Below are 20834 nucleotides of genomic sequence, written 5' to 3' on the forward strand. Positions count from 1 at the left end.
GCTCTACGTACATCCAAGGAGTGTAGATGTTGCTCCCGCCGAGAAGAGTGTGGTTTCGGAAAGAAGACGGGAAGGAAGATGTCCTGGTTGGTATGAAAGGTGGACACCACCTTAGGGAGGAACGCCGGGTGGGGTCGTAGATGTACCTTGTCCTTATGGAAGACGGTGTAAGGTGGGTCCACTGTGAGAGCTTTCAGCTCTGAGACCCGTCTGGCCGATGTAATGGCCACCAGGAAAGCTGTCTTCCATGATAGGTGTGTGAGCGAGCATGTCGCCAGTGGCTCGAATGGTGGGAGCATGAGCCTGTTCAGGACTAAGTTAAGGTCCCACGTAGGGGCAGGGCGGCGTACAGGCGGGTATAGTCGCTCCAGTCCTTTAAGAAATCTGGCGACTAGCGGATGAGAAAATATGGAGCGGCCATCTTCACCTGGCCGGAAGGCTGAAATGGCCGCTAAGTGCACCTTTAAGGAGGAAGTTGCCAGGTCCTGCTGTTTAAGGTACCAGAGGTAGTCGAGGATTGTGGAAACTGGGGACTGCGTGGGGTTCACCCCTTGGGAAGCGCACCAGCAAGAGAAGCGTTTCCATTTGGCCCTGTACGTAGAGCGAGTGGAGGGCTTCCTGCTGTTAAGAAGTATATGTTGGACCGGCGTAGAGCAGCTGAGCTCTGCCGAGCTCAGCCATGTAGGAGCCACGCCGTGAGATGAAGGGCTCGCAGGTCCGGGTGGTGAAGCGTGCCATGATCCTGGGTAATTAGGTCTGGATGGAGAGGAAGGTGAATTGGGGGGTCCACAGATAGGTTCATCAAGGTGGTGAACCAGTGTTGTCTGGGCCACGCAGGTGCGATCAGTATCAGGTAAGCCTTGTCTCTGCGCAACTTCAAGAGGACCTTGTGCACCAGGGGGAACGGAGGGAAGGCATACAGGAGATGGCGGGTCCACGGCAGGAGAAATGCATCCGTGATCGACCCCGGGGAGAGACCTTGAAAGGAGCAAAACTCCTGGCACTTCCTGTTGGACCTGGTTGCAAAGAGGTCTATGCGGGGAAACCCCCACCTCTGGAAGATGGAATGGATGACGTCTGGTCTGATCGACCATTCGTGGCAGAGAAAGGATCGGCTGAGGTTGTCCGCCAGCGTGTTCTCGACCCCTGGGAGAAAGGATGCCACTGGGTCTATCGAGTGGGCTATACAGAAGTCCCAGAGTCGAATGGCCTCTTGGCACAGTGGAGATGACCGGGTTCCCCCCTGTTTGTTGATATAATACATGGCCGTTGTGTTGTCCGTGAGTACGGAAACACAACGGCCTTGGAGGTGACGGAGAAATGCCTGGCAGGCAAGGCGGACTGCCCTTAGCTCCCGGACATTTATGTGGAGTGACAGCTCGAGGGTCGACCACAGGCCCTGGGTGCGCAGGTTTCCTAAGTGAGCTCCCCAACCCAGGGATGACGCATCGGTTGTTAGAGTCACCGATGGCTGTTGCGGATGGAATGGCATCCCCGCGCATACCAACGATGGGGTCAGCCACCAGTCGAGGGAGCGGAGAGGATCGGGGGGCACCGTCACTAACACATCCGGGTGGTCTCTGCTTGGTCGGTATACTGAGTGAAGCCACGTTTGGAGGGGCCTCATTCTGAGTCTGGCATGCTTTGTCACGTACGTGCAAGCGGCCATGTGACCGAGGAGTGTGAGGCATGTCCGAGCCGAGGTGAGAGGGGATGCTTGCAAGCTCCGGATGATCGCCCCGATCGCCTGGAAACGAGGTTGAGGTAAGAAGGCCCTGGCCTGAATAGAGTCCAGGGTCGCACCTATGAAGTCCAACCTCTGTGTTGGAACTAGGTTGGACTTCTCGATGTTGACCAGCAGTCCCAGTCGGGAAAAGAGGTCCGTGGCAGCCTCTACATGTCGTCGTACCTGCGACTGGGAGGAACCTTTCAGGAGCCAGTCGTCTAGGTACGGGAAGACGTGGATTTTCCGCCGACGGAGGTAGGCGGCCACGACGGCCATGCACTTGGTGAACACCCTCGGGGCTGTCGAGAGACCGAATGGTAGAACCGTGAACTGGAAGTGTTGATGTGTGACCGTGAAGCGGAGGTACTTCCTGTGCGGTGGGAAGATGGCAATATGGAAGTACGCGTCTTTCATGTCGAGGGCGGCGTACCAGTCTCCAGGATCCAGGGATGGGATAATGGTTCCCAGGGAGATCATACGGAACTTCAACTTGAGCATCCACTTGTTGAGGCCCCGAAGGTCTAGGATGGGTCTGAGACCTCCCTTGGATTTGGGGATCAGGAAATAACGGGAGTAGAATCCCTTGCCTCTCTCGGCTAGAGGTACTTCCTCTATGGCCCCCGCCGCCAGGAGGGAGCGAACCTCCTGTAGAAGGGTTTGCTCGTGAGAGGGGTCCCTGAAGAGGGACTGGGAAGGGGGGCGGGAAGGGGGTGAAGAAGCAAATTGTAGATGGTATCCATGCTTCACTGTGCGTAGCACCCAACGGTCTGACGTTAATTGGGACCACGCTGGGAGGAAGCGGGAGAGGCGGTTGTAGAAAGTAGGGAAAGGATCCTGAATTGAGACTGATAAGCCGTCCCCGGGCGCACCTTCAAAAGCCGGACTTGGGGCCCGGTTGCGACTTGGAAGGCCCTTGGTTCTGGCCTCCCTGGGAGCTGGGTTGGCGTCTGCGTCCCCCGCGTCCACGCCGTCTATTGAGGTCTTGCCTCTGACAGGGTGGGAAGTATGGGCGCCGTGTTTGGGGCCTGAAGGGTCTGCGCTGGGTGGACGGGGTATGCATCCCTAATGAGCGAATAATGACCCTATTGTCTTTTAGGTTTTGCAATTTTGAGTCCGTCTTCTCAGAGAACAAGCCTTTCCCGTCAAAGGGTAGGTCTTGGATCGTGTATTGCAGCTCCGGAGGTAGTGTGGACGCTTGAAGCCAAGAGATGCGCCGCATTGTTACTCCGGACGCAATGGTTCTGGCTGCCGAATCAGCTGCATCGAGGGAGGCCTGGAGGGTAGTCCTGGCCACCTTCTTACCTTCCTCCAGGAATGCATTGAATTCTGGGCGTGAGTCGTGGGGGAGCAGTTCCGCGAACTTGCCCACCTCCACCCATATGTTGTGGTTATAACGCCCTAAAAGGGCCTGCTGGTTGGCCACACGGAGTTGCAAGGCCCCTGCTGAGTAGACCTTGCGACCCATGAGGTCCATGCGCTTGGCCTCTTTGGACTTGGGGGCCGGTGCCTGTTGTCCATGACGCTCCCTGTCATTGACCGACTGGGCCACGAGGGATGAGGGGGGAGGGTGTACATAGAGGTATTCGTACCCCCGAGAGGGTACCATGTACTTCCTCTCCACTCCCTTAGCTGTCGGAGGGATGGAGGCCGGTGACTGCCACAGGTTTTCGGTGGTAGATTGAATAGTCCGTATAAACGGCAGAGCTACCCGGGTAGGGGCATCTGCCGATAGTATGCTCACCACCGGGTCCTGAACCTCCGAGACTTCCTCCACGGGGAGGTTGATATTAAGTGCTACCCTACGGAGGAGGTCCTGGTGGGCCCTGAGATCTATTGGTGGAGGTCCCGATGTTGAAGTCCCCGCCACTGCCTCGTCTGGCGAGGAGGAGGAGGAGACACCGGGGATGATGTCCTCCTGTGCGGTGTCTCGCTGTTCCTCTGTTTCCAGCTCGTGACAGCCCGGTGAGTCTGGACGTGGCTGTTTGTCCGACTCAATCGCGGGAGGTCGGGAAACAGTGGCCTCTGGCACCCGATGCTCTGCGGTAGCGGGACGCGGCTGAGGTAGGGGGGCACCCTGGGTCTGTTGGTAAGCCCATGGTGTCCAGAAGCCCCACTGTTGGGCACTCGTGTCCTGTGTATGTGGGTCTTGAAACTCGCCCAGCGGTACTTCAGGTTCGTAATAACTACCCGCATGGGAGGATGCCGACGTGGCTCTTGATGGCCACGGTGGTGCTGCAAAGGTCGGTGCCGCGGTGCCGACCGACCTCACACCTCTGGATACTGGCGACCGGTGCTGGTATTGGTGGGGAGAGCGAGACCGGGACCTGCGACCGGCTCGGTGCCGGGAGGTCGACCGGGATCGCGAGCGCCGTTGTCTGGATCTGCTCCTGTAGGCGCGGTGCTCCCTGCGGTGCCGTGAGCTGGATCGGTGCCGGGAGTACTCAGTTGACGCACGTGACGTCGACCGGTGCCGGGAGCCCGACCGGTGCCGGGAGCCGGAGCGGTGCCTGGAGCCGGAGCGGTGCCGGGAGCGTGAGCGGTACCGAGGTGATCGGTGCCGAGAGCTCGACCGGTGCCTGGGTGATCGCCGACGAGGTGATCGGTGCCGGGAGCCCGATCGGTACCGGGATCGGGATCGAGATCGGGACCGACGCCGTGAGTCTGAACGTCGTCTTGAAGCTGAGCGTCTGCCGGATCGCGACCTAGAGCGGTGCCGGTCTGTTACACTGACCGAAGCTGGTCTGGTCAGGGTCGGCTTGCCCATAGAACACAGGACCCGCACCGGCGGTGCCGGGGGTAAGGGCATGGGTGCCTCCGTAATGGCGATCAGCTCCCTCGCCGCGGCAAATGTCTCCGGGGTAGTAGGTGTAGAGAGCTCTACCACTGCGTGTACCGGGGAGCTACCAGGTGCCGGACTCGACGGACCTCTCGGGGCCGGAGTCGACGGTACCGGTTTGGGCGGTGCCGCGGCTGGTATCGGTGCCGGGCCATCCGCTGTCTTCGCAGGGTCTGGCTGCGGGGCGGCTGATGGCGAGACGATTTGTGCCTTCGCCGCCTTTGGTCTCGGGGAGGTGGAGCGGCTTTGGCTCGGCTTCGGTGCCGCCTTCTTGGAGGAGGTACTCGGTGCCGCGGTGCCCTTGCTCACCGGCTTGCTTGCGCTCTGAGCCGAGGGCGAAGGTGTCAAGGCCGCTTCCATTAGGAGCTGTCTTAATCTAATGTCCCGCTCCTTTTTGGTCCTTGGCTTAAAGGACTTGCAGATTGAGCACTTAGCAGTTAAGTGCGACTCCCCTAGGCATTTTAAGCAGGAGTCATGAGGGTCTCCCACAGGCATAGGTTTATGGCAAGCCGCACAGGGCTTGAAACCTGATGAGCCGGGCATGGGCTCCGGCTCCCCGTGTGGGGGGAGGGGAGGGGGGGGTACCCCGATCCCCTCGTTACCACTAAAAACTAAACTAAAGCACTAAACTACTAACTATTGACAACTATAAACTATCTATATACAATGAGTAACTATATACCACGAAAGCTAAATGAGCTGCTAGGGAGTGTGGAGTTCAGCGAAGCCGCGCTCCACAGTTCCAACGACCGACACGGGCGGTAAGAAGGAACTGAAGGGTGGCCGGGTCGGCTGGGATATATATTGGGCGCCATGGCGGCGCCACTCCAGGGGGCGCCCAGCCGACCCGACTGGGTTGCTAGGGTAAAAGTTTTCCCGACGAACGTGCACGCGGCGCGCGCACACCTAACTGGAATGCATATGAGCAATCACTCGAAGAAGAAAGGATTATTTCCCTTGGTTGTGAGACTCAAGGGATTTGGGTCTTGGGGTCCCCAGGGAAGGTTTTTCAGGGGGACCAGCGTGCCCCAAAACACTCTAATTTTTTGGGTGGTGGCAGCAGGTACCAGGTCCAAGCTGGTAACTAAGCTTGGAGGTTTTCATGCTAACCCCCATATTTTGGACGCTAAGGTCCAAATCTGGGACTAAGGTTATGTCAGGGTGCTGCTCTATTCTCCAGTGCCAGCCTAGATGTGAAGCCAGTGCCATCACTTAAAGGGATGCCCAGGGCTAAGAAGCCTGTAATTCACCTTCCCTCGACACACATTTACACACTCGAGACAGAGGGTGGGCACTGCACCATTCTTCCACTCACGTGACAGGGGTGTTACAGCTCACAGCAGACTAGACAGACCACTAAGGGATCCTGGCCCTGGCCCCTTGGAGATGGACTGAAAACAACATCCCCCTCTCGAATTCCTGCACTGGATGAGGGTACGGCAGCAAGATGGGCATGAGCCCATAGACACACTCAGCTCCCTGCAGGCGTTATTGTAGGGTTTCTGGAAGCAAAAAGGGTTGTTTCCAGTATGGTGGTGTCTTGTTTCTGAGGGACGGGGTTTTCCAGCTCAGAACAAGTTTAGGGGGCAGTGCTGAAAGCAGGTAAACCTTGGGGCACTACTGGCCACAGCACCTCCACAAGCAGGTCCCCGTGCCGACGAAAGCACTGTCTACTGTCTAGATGAGTCCAGCCAAATCCACTTAGACCCCCTGCCCCCACACACACACTTCCATTTCCCAGCTTTGGTGGCCACCATTCAAAGAGGGTTGATGAATTGGAGAAGGGTCAGCAAAGAGCCCCGGGAATGCTCAAACGATTAGAAAACCTTTACGATTAGACCAAAATGATTAGACTCCAGGAGCTCAATCTCTTTGGCTCAACAAAGAGCAGGCTCGGGGGTGAATTGAGCACAGCCTGTAAGTACCTATGTGGGGACAAGCATTTGATCACTGGCTCTTCAGCCTAGCAGAGGAAGCTCTAACACGATCCAAAGGCTGGAAATTGAAGCTAGACAAATTCATACCAGAAATAAGATACACATTTTTAATAGCAAGAGTAATTAACCACTGGCACAATTCACCAGTGGCCGAGGTGGATTCTTCATCACAGAATTGTTAAATCCAGACGGGATGTTTTTCTAACAGCTCTGCTCTAGGAATTACTGAGGGGCAGGTCTCTGGCCTGGGCCATATGGTGGGCAGACCAGGTGATCACAATGGTCCCTTCTGGCCTTGCAATCTACAAATCGCCAGTGATACAAACACCCTGGCTCCTAGAGCCAAGCTGGGTTCTCTTTTCTGCCCACACCCCCCACCTACAATAAAGGGCCTACAAGCCAAACTCCACAACCCTCATGCCCTCAAATTCTACCTTCAGTTACTGCCAGGAACCCACTGTCTTCAGCAGGCTGCACTGCAGAACACAACAATTCAACGTGGTCAGTAGCTGCACCGAGGCTATGGGACCCAGCAGGGAATCCAGTCCACGCTCTGGCGTCTGCGCCGACTCAGCAAACAGCTGAGAGTGAGCAGCAGTGACGCTCCTCAGAGACACACACAGGGATCAGGCCCCAACAGCACCACAGTGCCATTTTTACAACACAGCTATGCGCTTTCAAACCAACTCCTACCTTCAGCTCAACTCCCCTCACCATTCTCTGATTACGCCATGCAGCATCGACAAATCAGCACAACCAGCAGCTCTGCAATTTCATGTCAGGTTCACTCCCAAAACAGGGATTAAACTCAGAAGTTATTTGAAAGCAATTTACAGCTGGAGACACTAAGCGCAGGTGACAGCACGCAGAGAGGTATGCTTCCTTCCGACCCAGGCTGCGCCGGCACGGAGCCCGGCTGGGGAGCGCCCCAAGCAACAGGCGTCTGCATGGCTTCCTCAGCCCCAGACATAGGGACACACAACGGGGACGGTAGGGCTCACGCAGATCAAAGTTCCTGCATCTCTATGGACAGGCCTCCCCTGAGTGTGGCTGGCTGGCATGGCTGCTTTAGCTCTCCACCACCCTGGGTAGGGAGCTTTGTGCCGGCTGATGGTGGGCCAGATCCCCAGCTGGCGGGAAACCAGCACAGCCCCCTTGATTTAGAGCAGCTTAGGATGAGCCCTCACCCCCCCTGCCCTCCTCCTGGTCCCACCCTGAGATTCACTCCCACAAGCTCCAGCTGACCTGGGGAACTGCAGGACTGGTGGGAACAGATAAATATTTACTGACCCAGGAGTGGCTAGTCCTTCAGACTTCCCTCCACAGCAGCAGATGGTGCTGCGTGGGGGCCGCGTCTCTGAAGAGGAACCTCGTGTGATGATGCAGTTTGAGACACGGAGCATTTGAGGGCATGGGAGGCTCTGAGCTCTTGCAGCGGGAGTTTGGGTTCTGTGACTGTTGGGTTAGCTTCTATTCTTATTCCTTCCCACTCTGTGGCTGCCTCCCAAGCCCAGACCACCTGTCATCAATGCCCCAGAGCACCCCTACTCTCAGTGGGCGGATGCTCCCATATGCCAGCATAGCACCACCCTCCATCCTAGAGCTGCCTCCCCTCCCTCCCGCATGCTGCAGGAACTCCTGATGCCCACAGTACAGGCCCCCTCCCTCACAGGTGCCACAGGCACCTTGCTGCTCTCAGGTAATCTGAGTAACCCAGGGAAGTTGCATCTCTTGTTAAGGAGTCCATCACGCTCTCTCCCCACCCAGGCGCCTCTGAATCCTGAGCCTGGAAAAGGAGCAACCACCACTTCTAGATCGGTACCACACCAAGGCCTTTCCAGCATTCTGTATCCCCAGCGGCCGGCCGCAGCCAGACGGCCTCCCAGGAATGGCCTCCCAATGCACGTTCTGCTTTGCTTTGCGCCTAGATGAACGGCCAAGGCTGCGGCACTGACTGGATACGACTAAGCTAGAGAGCTGTTCCTTCTGCCTGGGTACTGGCCTCCTGACCCCTCCTCCTCCAATATCCCTGTGGACAAACCATTCACATCCGGAGTACCCTGCACCCTGCCTCTGTGCGCAGTTAAAAGGCCTTGCGTTTAACACTGATGAAGACTCCAGCCTATTTGCATAGTCCCAGATGTCCCATTACAAATGTGCCAAAATCCTTCCCAGTTAAATGATTAGATTTCCACACAGACACCACAATAATGAAATCGGCTGGAATCAAGTGGAAACCATTAGACTAGCACCTCTTCCCCGGCACAACGATCATCACGGGGGTCAGCCCAGCCTTGGGCTGCAGGGAACCTCCTCTCAGTCCCAACAATGACGCACCCACAGCACAAGGAGACAAAACGGGACCATTCCATGCAGCGACCCCTGCCCAGGAGTCAGTAAGTTCTGACCCTCACAGAGGAAACCCCTCAGCAGAACAGGGACACACGCTTCTTGGGCGAGAAACAGCGAGCGAAGGGCGAGCCGAGCCACAATTAAACTAGGCAGACATGGTGCTCTGTGGCATGCCGGGCCAACATCATCTGACCCCTTCGTTAGTGGGCAGGGAGATGGCCAAATACGGATGAAATTCAGAGCTACTGGACTGGGAGAAGCCCTGCCTCGGCCTGAGGAGGGCAAGACAAGCAGAGACGGAGGTAGGGTTTGACAGAAATCGAGGATCACTCTGGAAAGATGCAAGCGGGGGGGGGGGGGGATTCCCTGGGACACAGACACTTGGGGGGGGGGGGTCCTGCTCAGCTGCAATCCCAGAGGTAGTGGGAAGGGAGACAAGGCCAGGCAGGAGTTTGCTCTGTGGTGCAGCAGCCAGAAAAGAGGTCAGTGTATTCATGGCAGCAGGCGGGGCGGGGATGGCTCTTTCCTGGCGAGGAGCATGCGGAGTGCCAGGCCCAGGCCCACCCAGCCCAGTGTCCCGTCTCCCTCAGTGGCCAGCACCAGCTGTTTCAGGAGAAGGTGCAAGATCCTACAGTAGTGAGCAGGGACAGCCTTCCTGGGGCCGGCTGTTGTGTCCTCCCCCACCCCAGCACTTGGCTCAAGCCTTAATCCAGAGGTGGACAGTCCTTGGTGGGGGTGGGGGGTACTTTTATCTTTGGTGTAACCCATGTAAGTGCCCAATCCTGACCAGTGTCCCTCCAAAGTCTTGACACTGGCGACCCGGGCCCGTAACACTCATTCAGCTCAGGGCACCGCGCTGCCAGAAGTATATTGAAAAGCTGCAGGGAGTTCAGAGAAGAGGCACAGAACACAACCCAGGAACAAAGGGGAGAAATCAAAAGAGCTAAGCCTGCCCAGTGGGGCTAGAAACAGTCCAGGAGGGGCCAGCCCTGCAGCGGGGTGGAGAGGAGCAATTGCGGAGCCGCATAAGGCCATAGCTGGGAGCAATGCGACAGAACAGCCCCGACTGCAAGCCGAAGTGATACAGGCCCCACCAGTGGGAGGATTTAAAGAGAGACCAGACAGCACGTTAGCAAGCAGGAGCTAGGCTGCCCCGCTCTGCTCTGCGGGAGGCAGCTGGGCTTTTCCACCCATCTAGCCTCCCCCATTCCAGCCAGGCCTCTGCAATGGACATGTAAATGCTATTTACCAGCTGAGTGCTGCTGCTGACCAGCACACACAGTCAGCCAGGTAACTCAAGACCCACTTCGAGCCCTTCCTTCCCTCGCTGAGCCAGCGCCAGAGAAGCCCCTTTGCATCTCCTCATTCCACACTTCATTCCCAGTGCACAGCGCGAGCGATAAATCTCACCTCGACGGGCGCTCACCACAGGCCGCCCCGGCTCTCACACACACTTTATGCTAATGCTGCCACGGTTGTATCAGAGCAAGCGGGACGGCCCTTTACGTGTCACAAGCCAGCCCCAAAGACTGGGGGCTCGAGAGCCACCTTGGGGCTGCAGGAGTCAGGTGGGAGAGAAACAGCTGCCTGGACTGAGAGCCTTTGTCTGCAGCATGGCCACCGACCAAGGGAAGGGCAGCCCTTCGCTCTCCCCGTCACCAGCACCCTGAGACACGGGGCAAGGCAATCTGCCTCTATCTACTGTCCAGCGATGCTGCAGCCTATCCTATGACTGCAGCTCGTCAGAGCAGCGCCCCCTAAGGGATGCAGAGAGAGAGCTGGAAACCTGCCGTGGGACACCACGGTGCTGAGCGGGGCGCAGAGTGGCAGAAGGAGCCCCCTGGATGGCACCACTACCTGCAGCAGCCCCACAGGCCATTGCATGTCAGCAGTTCCGATGCAGGAGGAAGCAAATGCCAGCATCAGGCCAAGCTGCTATGAAATGATCTGTCTTCCCCTGGGGAGCAGGGCTCATGGATACCAACTTTCCAGCCATTCCCATCATCCCAGTGGGACATAGACAGTCAGGACCAGGCCAATTCTCCCCACTACATCTGAGGAACTGTAACGCCTGCTCCCCCACTGTGACCCAGTCAAACCCAAAGGGCAGGGACAAGGACAGACCCCCAGCACCCTCCTCCTGCCACCCAGCTCATCAGGCTGAGGACCACGCCAGCCCAACACCCACGAAGCGTCTGGCACGTCGCAGCCCCGACCACTAACACCACACAGTAAGTGCCACACGAACGCTGCCCCCATGGTCTCCCAAGAAACCAGATAGGGCTGCCCCAGAGACAACACCCCCTCCTCCCAGCAGGCGGGCCCAGCCCTGACGAGTAGTCTCCCACCCCTAGAGCGAGAAGGGAGGTCAGTCTCTATGGCCCTTTCAACTCTTTGTCCTTCTGCCATTAAGGGGGCTCAAGGGAGGGCCTGGCATGGGGCACTTGGATGCCTGTGGATTTTTGTCTGTCCACTAGGAACTAGACCGAACCCTTCGACTCAGACCAGAGAGCCCGTCCCGGACAGATTCCGGCCAGCAAGCCAGAGGCACAAGGCTCCATATCTCGGCATCAGCTCTCTGAGCCATCCTCTCCCCGCTTGGTGCCAAGGCGCATGGGCTACACGTGAACAGTGCACTGTCCACAAGCTGCTGCCCCCAGGGCCTGCTGGAGTCTGGAGCAGGCATCACAAGCCTGGCTGAAGGTCACGGCCACAAGTGCCTTCATTAGACTCAAGCTCAATAACGAGCAGACTTGTGACTTCCACTCAGCAGGGCTCCCCCAGCTACAGAGCATAGGCTTGGCCCTGGTCTGCATTACAAACTATTTCGGTATGACTACGCCGCTCGGTGGGTGGAACAACCACACGCCCAGTGACACAGCGACCCCGACCTACGCATCAGTGCAGACAGTGCTGTGTCGGCAGGAGAGTGTCTCCCAGCGACATAGCTACAGCCTTTCGCAGGAGGGGAGTAACGAAGCCGGCGGGAGAAGCTCTCCCCGCTGGCTTAGAGCGTCTCCATTACAGTGCTGCAGCGGCAGACCTGTGCCAAGGCCATGTTTGAAGCCCAGACCTGCCCTCGGACTGAAAACCGAAAGGGCAAACCCCAAAGCACTCGGGGTGCTTTCCAAACTAGCCGCTGGGAAGAAAGGCCTGGGGCAGTGCCCCCAGACACAGAGCCCAACACACTAAGAACACAGCCACCCGAACAGCCAGAAGGAAGCTCTTTCCATCCTACAATCACCCCGCCATGGCTACCAGGGGCTGGGGGTAGGGAGCATGTCCCAGATACACCCATCCCACGCACAGGCCAGAGCGGAGTCGGCACAGGAAGTGTTTGGCTGCAGGCACCGAGAGCATGTGTTGGTGCCTGGGGCCCTCTCGTGCCATCCAGAGGCTGCAGACACCTGCACCGACTGGCAGCAGCCTGCACTAGAGAGCTGCAAGCCACCTAGAGACACATGGCAGCCACGTACTGTCAGCTCTGCGACAGGAGGCTAATGGGCTAGCTGCTCTAGGCAGGAGGTGATAAGCCAACTCTCTCCAATAACCAGGCCCTGCTGGAAGTCCCAACAGTGCAGGGATCCGCAGTGATTTGGTGCTTCCCGAGCACCCCCCGGTCAATAAATCCCAGACCGACGGGCTCAGAGCTGCCCTTGGAGTCTCTCCTTCCCCCAGGGCCCTCAGCATCCCCTAAGCTGTGTCAGGCTTTGGGCACTATTCCTGTCCTTGGGTATGGCAAGAGCTAGTGGAGACAGCGGCCCCAGGGGTGTCTGCATCTGAGCAGCACCTCATCCCCTCATGCAACACATGGGTGCTAGAGCAGCCCAGCGAAGGGCCACGGGTGAGCATGACAGACCCACGAGCCAGGCTCTGGCTGCAGGCACAGCCTGCTCACAGCTGCCTGGCTCGGAAGCACTCGAGCAGCTGTTAAATAATGTGTAAATCATTTGATGGAAAGAAGAGTTGGGAAGAGCAGCAGGAGGCAAGGTGGAGGCCAGCCCGTGCATCTGAGCACAGGGGCCTCAGAGCTGCACGGCCCCTTGACATTGTTTGTAAAACACCAGCAGTTTGGGCGGATGGCCAGAGTGTGCAGGACTGGGAGCCAGAAACCACAAGCTTTAACCCCAGCTGGGCCAGCAACTCCCTTAGGGATGAAGGGCAAGTCACATCTGCTTTCTCCCTGTGATTCCCTGTCTGAAGTGGGCCCGAGAACACTGAACCACCACAAGGTAGGGCAGAGCGGAAAGTAATACATGCAAAGGGCTTTGCAGACTGACTGTGCTAAGCACGGGCAGGAGATTCTTGCCAATAGTCACAGCAGGAAAAACGCAGAGCTGGGGCACATCTCCAACTTGTATTTGCGCTCACCACAAGAGTGACGGAGCCTAGCCCAGCGAGGGCTGCTGCCCCTGAGACACAACACATGCAGAAAAGCTAAAAGCCGCAAGGACTTAGGGCTCGTCTGCATTTACCGTGGGGATTAGGTGGGAGAACTGCATTGCTCAGGAGCGTGGACACACATTTGACATGTGGACTTGGGCTTCCACACTGAAACATCCAAGCAGCAGCACTTGGTGTCATCTGCAGCATAAAGTGAAAACCAGAAAAGCCAGGTATGATCACCACACTCAGCTGTGGCTGCAAAGCTGCTAACTCTGTGCCCATGCTCAGAGCTAGCCAGCCCGGGGTTCTCAGCCTGCGTAGGTTGATACTCACATGCCTCCAATGGCAACGGTGGCACAGGTTCGCTCCGAGAAGGCAGGCACAGTCTCCGTGGCGGTGCTGGCAGGTCTGATGTAGTCCACAGTGACGTTCACCTGCAAGAGAAGGCAGCCAGGTCTGAGACTTCATAAACCACCAGAGCACATGGTAACAACAGAACGAGCCCAGGGCGAAGAGGCCTCTGCACCCATACTGCTCAGGGGCTCTCTGAATGCGACCTTCCCCAGCCCCCTCTCCTTTCACAAGAGCCCCCTGCCCACACCCAGAACCAACTACAGGCTCCCAAATACCCCATCCAATCAAAGCATGCACTTCCCAAGTTACGCTAGCCAGGGCGGTGAGTTACAAGTGTAACATCTGACAGGCCAGCAGGAGACAAAGGCAGAGAACATGTACACCAGGAGCCTCCCAGGTTTAACAGGATGCACAGAACTTCGCTGCTGCAGCCCTTGGCTCAGGGAGGAAAGCGCAGCTCCAGCATTTGGGCTGCGAGAGCAGGACTGACCCCACTTCGCTGCTTCTTGCTCCCGAACGCACACGAGACGCAGCAGGGTGCCAGCCGCAGCCTAGCACAACATAGAGACCCAATGGAGAACCAAAGCCAGGCCTATAATTTTACACAAACTAGACAGAGCTCGTAGTCCTGCTGCTGCCAATGGCACAGGTGGGCAGCTGGCAGAGATGGTGGCACATTGCTTATCAGTGGGGTGCTGAGAACTAGCCACAAATCATTGCTTGGGAAAACCTCAAACACCCCTTTGGATACCATTTAAATATATAAATCAGCATCCACCTTGGACAGTATTATACTGTCATTAGCATTCAGTTCCCAAACCACTTCAGACCTGCACATCTGGAGTCAGCCGGCTAGTATTTGTCCACACTAGACAAGGGCGTTTGTAAAACGTGATTGCTACAGTCCTGCTGCAGACAAAGCAAGTGGTAGCTTTAACATGTTAGCTTGGCAGTTCGTAGCCTAGGCTCCCCACCAGGGTCCACCTTGACCAGTTAAGCCGTATAACCTACAACCTGCCCTGTCTACACTGGGCTTTGAATCGGGTTGGCTGTTAACACACACAATGGGCGAAAACCCTGGCCCTGCGGCGTCAGCGACAACATTGACTTTAAGGGTGGAGGTGTGGCCCCAGCAGTCTCCCAGTACAGACAGGCTCAGATGGCCAGCCTTGGCTTCCCAGGATCAAAGCCACTGGCCCTCATCTCCTAGTGACCGCAAGATACAAACCTCTCTGGGCTGAAGCCGCACTCGCTCCTGTGCCAGCTCTCTGCATAGGGACAATTTTTACCCTCCAGAGGCTCCTGTGGCCAGGGTAGGGGGAGCTGTTCCTGTCCTATGCGCCTTCCCTACAATCTAAGTCACCCCTGCATAAAATTCCCAGGGATGCCGCTGTTCATGGCAAAGAGCTCAGATGGTCACGTTCTCTCTCTGTTCTCTTTCAAGAAGACTACAGGTGATGCACCAGTGTGGCGGAGCCACAGCTGAGGAAGTCAACTCACCCAAAGTGGTTTAAACAGGGAGGAAAGCCCAAGTGGGAGATCCTAAGTGCAGAGTTTAGAAGGCTACATTTTCAAGAGCGACTCTTGGCCTTGGCTGCCCAAATTTGATGCACTGAAGGGCCAGCTCTTCCCAGGGGCTGTTCTCGGCACTTTCTGAAAAGCAGGCCCCATTCCATGGGAATTGCAAGATGATCAGACCCCAGAGGCCCATCTAGTCCTGCATCCTGTCATTGACACCCAGAGGAAGGGGTAAGAAGCCCAGTGGGGGACAGATGGAATAATCTGCCCTGCCCATGAAGGTCTCACCCAAACTGGAATAGAGATTGGTTTGAACCATGGAACAGAGGCTCTCCCTCTTCACAAACTCTCTTTACAGCTTTAGCTACAACAGCTCTGGATGATGTTATCCAGACACTGTCCAAAACGCCTTTGAACCTTGCTAACTTCTTGGATTTAACTTCCTGTAGCAGGGAGTTCCACAAGCCAAACAAATATTGGAGGAGAAAGCATTTTCTTTTCCGTTTTGAACTGACCTCTTTCAGTTGTGCTGAATGCCCCCTTGGCACTGTCTGATGAGATGGGGGAGCAGAAGTTCGACAGTGTCGAGTTAAATGGGCACCTTTTGGTCAGCTTGGCCCCCAATTTTCAAATGAATGCAACAGAATCCGACTCATTAGCTAGCTCTGCACGATGCAGTGGTACAGGTACCGGTGAGTTTGACCAGCAATTCCCGACTGCAGTAGAAAGGGCAGCACAAGAGGGGCTGGGGGAATTTCAACTGAAGGGCTGAAGTGTCTGAACAAAGCCTGTTACCCAATTCATGCCAACAGCTACATTTCTATGTAAATCCAACTGCTTTGCTTACTCCAAAAACTTACTTTCTAACTGCCACTTAACCCAGATAAAGCCGAGCTTATTCCAGTAACTGGGGATGGAGACAGGGGGAGGTGTCAGCATCAAGCAATCTGCCTTGCCAGGCTTGGATTTCCCATGACTGCGAGACCTGCTCCTGCTAGCAGAGTTCAGACCTATCGTTTTCCAGCAGCAAAGGCAGCAGCTGTGGTGTGGGAATGGCACAGCCATGCCATCGGTGAGTGCCCACACTGAGTCTGCACCAGCGCTACTCCCCCAGTGGAGAGACAGACATTCCCAACACAGACAAGGCCCTGGAGCTGACCAGAGACTCAGGTCTTTCACAGCCCAAGGCAGAATCACTGCAACTTCCTGAGTGGGATGCCGCCCCTCCTCACACACTGCAACCCGCCTTGCCTGTCAATTGGCTCTGGGGATGGGCTCCAGCCCACCCAGCCTTAAAGAGGCAGCAGCTCTCAGCTGTAGCACTTAGAGGGTTGCCAGCCCAAATGTAATCAAGAGGCAGCAGTGGGGCTCCAAGTTTCAGCCGAGGAACAGGCCTGGCCTGTGTTTCGTCACCTGCTGGGTGTGTGGCCTGGCAGGTCGTGCTCTAAGGTGTGCTTTCCCAAGACTGGTTTCTTGGGAGGGAAGAGGGAAGCAGTTGGTTCTAGGGAGGAAGAAAGTGTCAGTGGAAGGCAGGGAGGGTAATTCCCCCTGCTTGGAAGCAATCAGGCAGCAGAAGTGGGGAGACAGGCGCCGACAGGGCCCAGCACTAGGTCTCCCTTGGTAGGTCACCAGCCCATGGAGCTCCAAGTGTCTCATATGTCCACATGGCTAAGCCATCTCTCTGCCCTAGGGTTCCCTCACTGCAGCATCTGGGCACCTTGCACACAGACGATCAGCAATAGCCGAGTCTCTAGCAGACTTCATGGCGAGTACAGCTCTTCTCCCTCACCAGGGGATAGAAAGCCTTGCTACTCACCCCGCCCACCCAACGGAGCTAGAAGTGAGTGCTCCCACCAAGGAGACTGCTGAGTGCTGCTTCCGCTGTGCTCTGCAGCCAGCCACCAGGAGGAATCTTTTATACTTCACATTTTTTTTTCCAGGTAGGGTTTTTTCCTCTCTTTTACACCTTGTACTGCGAGCTAGCACCTTCGTTCCACTTTCAGCCTCAACTGATCAAGTCAAAAGGGAGCAGAAGACAGACAGGCGTCAAGTTCATCAGTGTTACAAGAGTGTCATTAAAGCCCTTTCAACTGTCGGCTCTTTACAAGCCTTGCGTTTTAAAGGAGCATAAAAATGTAAAAAGGTAGGACTCACTCAAAGCCTCCTGCCACCGGCTCGCTCGCTTGTAAAACGGAGCCAATCATGTCTGGGAAGCAACAAGAGGGAACTCTGTCAGGGAAGAGCCAATTAAGGCGGGAGGTTAAAGTAATTCCTTCTGGTGAAACTGCTGTCATAATTCTGGGGGGGAGGGGAGAGGAATGATTATTTGGAAAGGGAAGTTAGGAAATTCAAACTCACCCAGGGTTTCTCTCAGCAGCAAGGAGCAGCTCAGTTCAGAGATGCCTTGAGCAGAAGCAGGCAATAGCTTTTGGCTAAGGATGGGGACAGGCAGCTGACCCAAGACCTGATTCAAAGGCATGCTCACCCCCCATGCATGCTCCAGCACACGGCCACGGCCACGCATGGGGTGCTGCGTACGTACCAGGGTAAGGTTGGCAGCAGCCACGCATAGGGTGCTGCGTACGTACCAGGGTAAGGTGGGCAGCAGCACAAAGGGTCATTGCATTTTACACCTCAAGACGCAGGTTCAAATCTAAAATGGGGGAAAGAGTATGGTGGCTGAGGTGTGGACTGAGGTTCACTAGCCATGCTAAGTATCACAACAAAGTGGCACGAGTAGTGGCATCTGCCCTGGCCAGCAGGTTCAGGTGCCCTGGAAAAGCCGACATGCCACCCATATATACTAGGACAGCGTGGTTAAATCCTTCGTTTCTCTTAGCAAAATCCCTCCCCCAGACAGAACACCCCACGAATTCTCTACACACTCAATCTGACAGGACTCCAAACAGTTAGCATCCAGGCTGACGCCGCTTCCTTCCTGGTGCCACTTTCAGAGGCAGGAATGTGACAATCTAATTCCCATTTTACTCATCCACTAAAAAAATGCAGCCAAAGCATTGAGCCCAAAAGGTGGAAAGGCTTCACTGTTGCCAACTTTCATGCGGTAAATAAGCACCCCAACTTTCACAATAAGCCAAAAACCAAACTAATCCCATTTCAAAACAAGCCAGTCCCTAAGAACCCCCACCCCCACTCTATGTCACCAGATCCCCCGGCGTGCAGTCTGGACCTGTGGTGGGTCTGCTATGCACCCGACTCTCCCTTGCCCCTGCTTTGCCGGGAGCCAATCAAAACAAAGAAGCAACAAGATACAAGCCAAAAACTAGGCAACAAGCAACTCACAAGCCAATTAAGCCAAAAACAAGCCAATTTCTGCGTTTTTTCCTCAGGCTTGGCATGTCTGAAAGGACCCCAAGGGCCAGTGATTGCAAACACCACACAGCCGATATTAAGGAGGCTGACGTCACAAGCCAACAAGTCATGGAGCACTGTTGGGGATGGCTGAAATGTTCTACCCCGCTGACCCAACAGCACCCGAAGCAACAAGAAGTTACTCACCTTGTGCAGTAACAAAGGTTCTTCGAGGTGCGTGTCCCCAGGGTGCTCCGCGGTAGGTTTGCCTGCAGCCCTCCAGTGGAGCACCCTAGGGACACTACTTGAAGCAGCAACGGCTATGCCATTGCCATAGCATCAGGGCGGAGGAGAACTGCGGCATGGCACGACCAGCACAGCTGAGAAACAAACATGGGCAAGACCCAGTGTGTGGTTTAGCAGAGTGACTCTCCACCTTTGAAAGGCGGATTTGTCTGGCATACCCCCCCGCAAGTTACACCTCACTTAAAAACTACTTGTGACAAAATCAGACATAAAAATACAGAAGTGTCCCAGCACATCAGTACTGAACAATCGCTGACTTTCTCCTCTGAGCACAGAACTATAAAACAAATCAACTGGAATATAAATACTGTACCTACATTTCAGTGTTTAGTATGTAGAGCAGTATAAACAAGTCATTGTCTGTATGAAATTTTAGTTGGTACTGACTTTGCTGGTGCTTTTTCTGTAGCCTGTTGTAAAACTAGGCAAATCTCTAGCTGAGCTGACGCACCCCTGGAAGAGCTCTGCGAGCCCCCAGGGGTACACGTCCCCCTGCTTGAGAACCACTGCTCTAGTACACAGAGCCTGGGTTGAGCAGTCAAGAGAGCCAAGATCACGTTCTTGGCAGTCACTGACTTGCAGCATGGCCTTTGACAACCACTGACGGTCTGATTTTCAATGGCCCGCCATCACTGGGCTGAACACCACTCAGCTGCTCCGAAAGAAACTGCGATTATACAATCGTATTTATCCACCTCCCCGGGGCACTACGGGTTCGTGTTTGCAATGCACCGAGCTCTGGAGAGGAGAGGTGCTAGGAACACGCCTATTATGCTATTATTGAACATCCCATAACATTGCAGTTCTGAAGAGACGCATCCAAGAACCCCAAAGGGGATCCAAGAATGGCAGCCAGCAACATTACAGCAGCAGGAGGCAGCTACGCACTAGAAATTAAACCCTACCTGTAATTAGCATTCTTGGCACCCAGACACATGACATCGAGGGAACACAAACCTGTATCTCAGACCTCAGCATCTGCCCTGTTCTCATTCACACCCAGGCTCAAGGGACCCCATCGGAAAACTGGCATATAGCCAGGTTACCGCTCAATCCCATCTGATCCTGACCCACAGCATCCCGGCTATCCGAGACCTGCTAGTGCCCCTCAATCCCAAAATGCCGCCTCCCTGCTAGTCTGGCCCTAGGCACCCCCCAGTTTTGCAGATGTCCCTCAATCCTGCCCAACAGCCCCCCAAGCCCTGAATTCCCCATGCAGTTCCACCAACACGTCAGCCCCATGCAGCCTGCTGGCTACCCAAGGCCTCTTTAAAACAGAGACTGCTAGTGGTGCTAGACTGCAAGAGACACTATGGGGCATGGTGGGCCCTCTGGTTTGTTGCACCTGTTACTGAGAGAGTCTGCTCCTAGGTCTCCAAAGGGGAGGGCTCATGCATTGACCCATGGCCCAGAGGACATGGCAGTGTTAGATCAGCCCTACAGCTGTGGCTGTGAGCAGATCTTCCCTCCTTTCAAGCCCCTTTGGGGTGCACTTTGCTGCACTCTCTTCGGGATACATGGGTCATACATACAACCTCCATTGAGCTAATGGCCTCATTTACCTAGGCTGGCTGTTTATCTCAGGCCCTGAGCGGCATTCCATTCCCCCCTCTTCCCCTCAGAAGGATCATTCTAACTTAAAATCACAGAATCATAGAAGATCAGGGTTGGAAGGGACCTCAGGAGGTCATCTAGTCCAACCCTCTGCTCAAAGCAGGACCAATTCCCAGCTAAATCATCCCAGTCAGGGCTTTGCAAAGCCTGACCTTAAAAACCTCTAAGGAAGGAGATTCTACCACCTCCCTAGGTCACCCATTCCAGGGCACACTGTTGACTCATATCTAGCTTCTCGTCCACTGTAACCCCTAGATCCTTTTCTGCAGAACTGCTGCCTAGCCATTCGATCCCTAGTCTCTAGCAGTGCATGGGATTCTTCCGTCTTAAGTGCAGGACTCTGCACTTCTCTTTGTTGAACCTCATCAGGTTTCTTTTGGCCCAATCCTCTAATTTGTCTAGGTCCCTCTGTATCCTGTCCCTACCCTCCAGCGTATCTACCACTCCTCCCAGTGTAGCGTCAACTTCAGCCACCTTCCAGTCTCATCAATGG

At 55.5% G+C, this 20834-nt stretch overlaps 1 protein-coding gene across 2 annotated transcripts in view; it reads right to left on the reverse strand.

Moving 5' to 3' along the window:
* Positions 1 to 20834, reverse strand: part of SND1 (staphylococcal nuclease and tudor domain containing 1) — a 576429-nt gene that overhangs the window by 310393 nt on the left and 245202 nt on the right. For both annotated transcript variants that reach the window (XM_050952703.1, XM_050952694.1), the window contains one exon: positions 13571 to 13671. In XM_050952703.1, the coding sequence (XP_050808660.1) occupies positions 13571 to 13671 (101 nt within the window). The remainder of the gene's footprint in view (positions 1 to 13570; positions 13672 to 20834) is intronic.

This window comes from Gopherus flavomarginatus, chromosome 1, assembly GCF_025201925.1.
Source record: "Gopherus flavomarginatus isolate rGopFla2 chromosome 1, rGopFla2.mat.asm, whole genome shotgun sequence".
Taxonomy (NCBI): domain Eukaryota; kingdom Metazoa; phylum Chordata; order Testudines; family Testudinidae; genus Gopherus; species Gopherus flavomarginatus.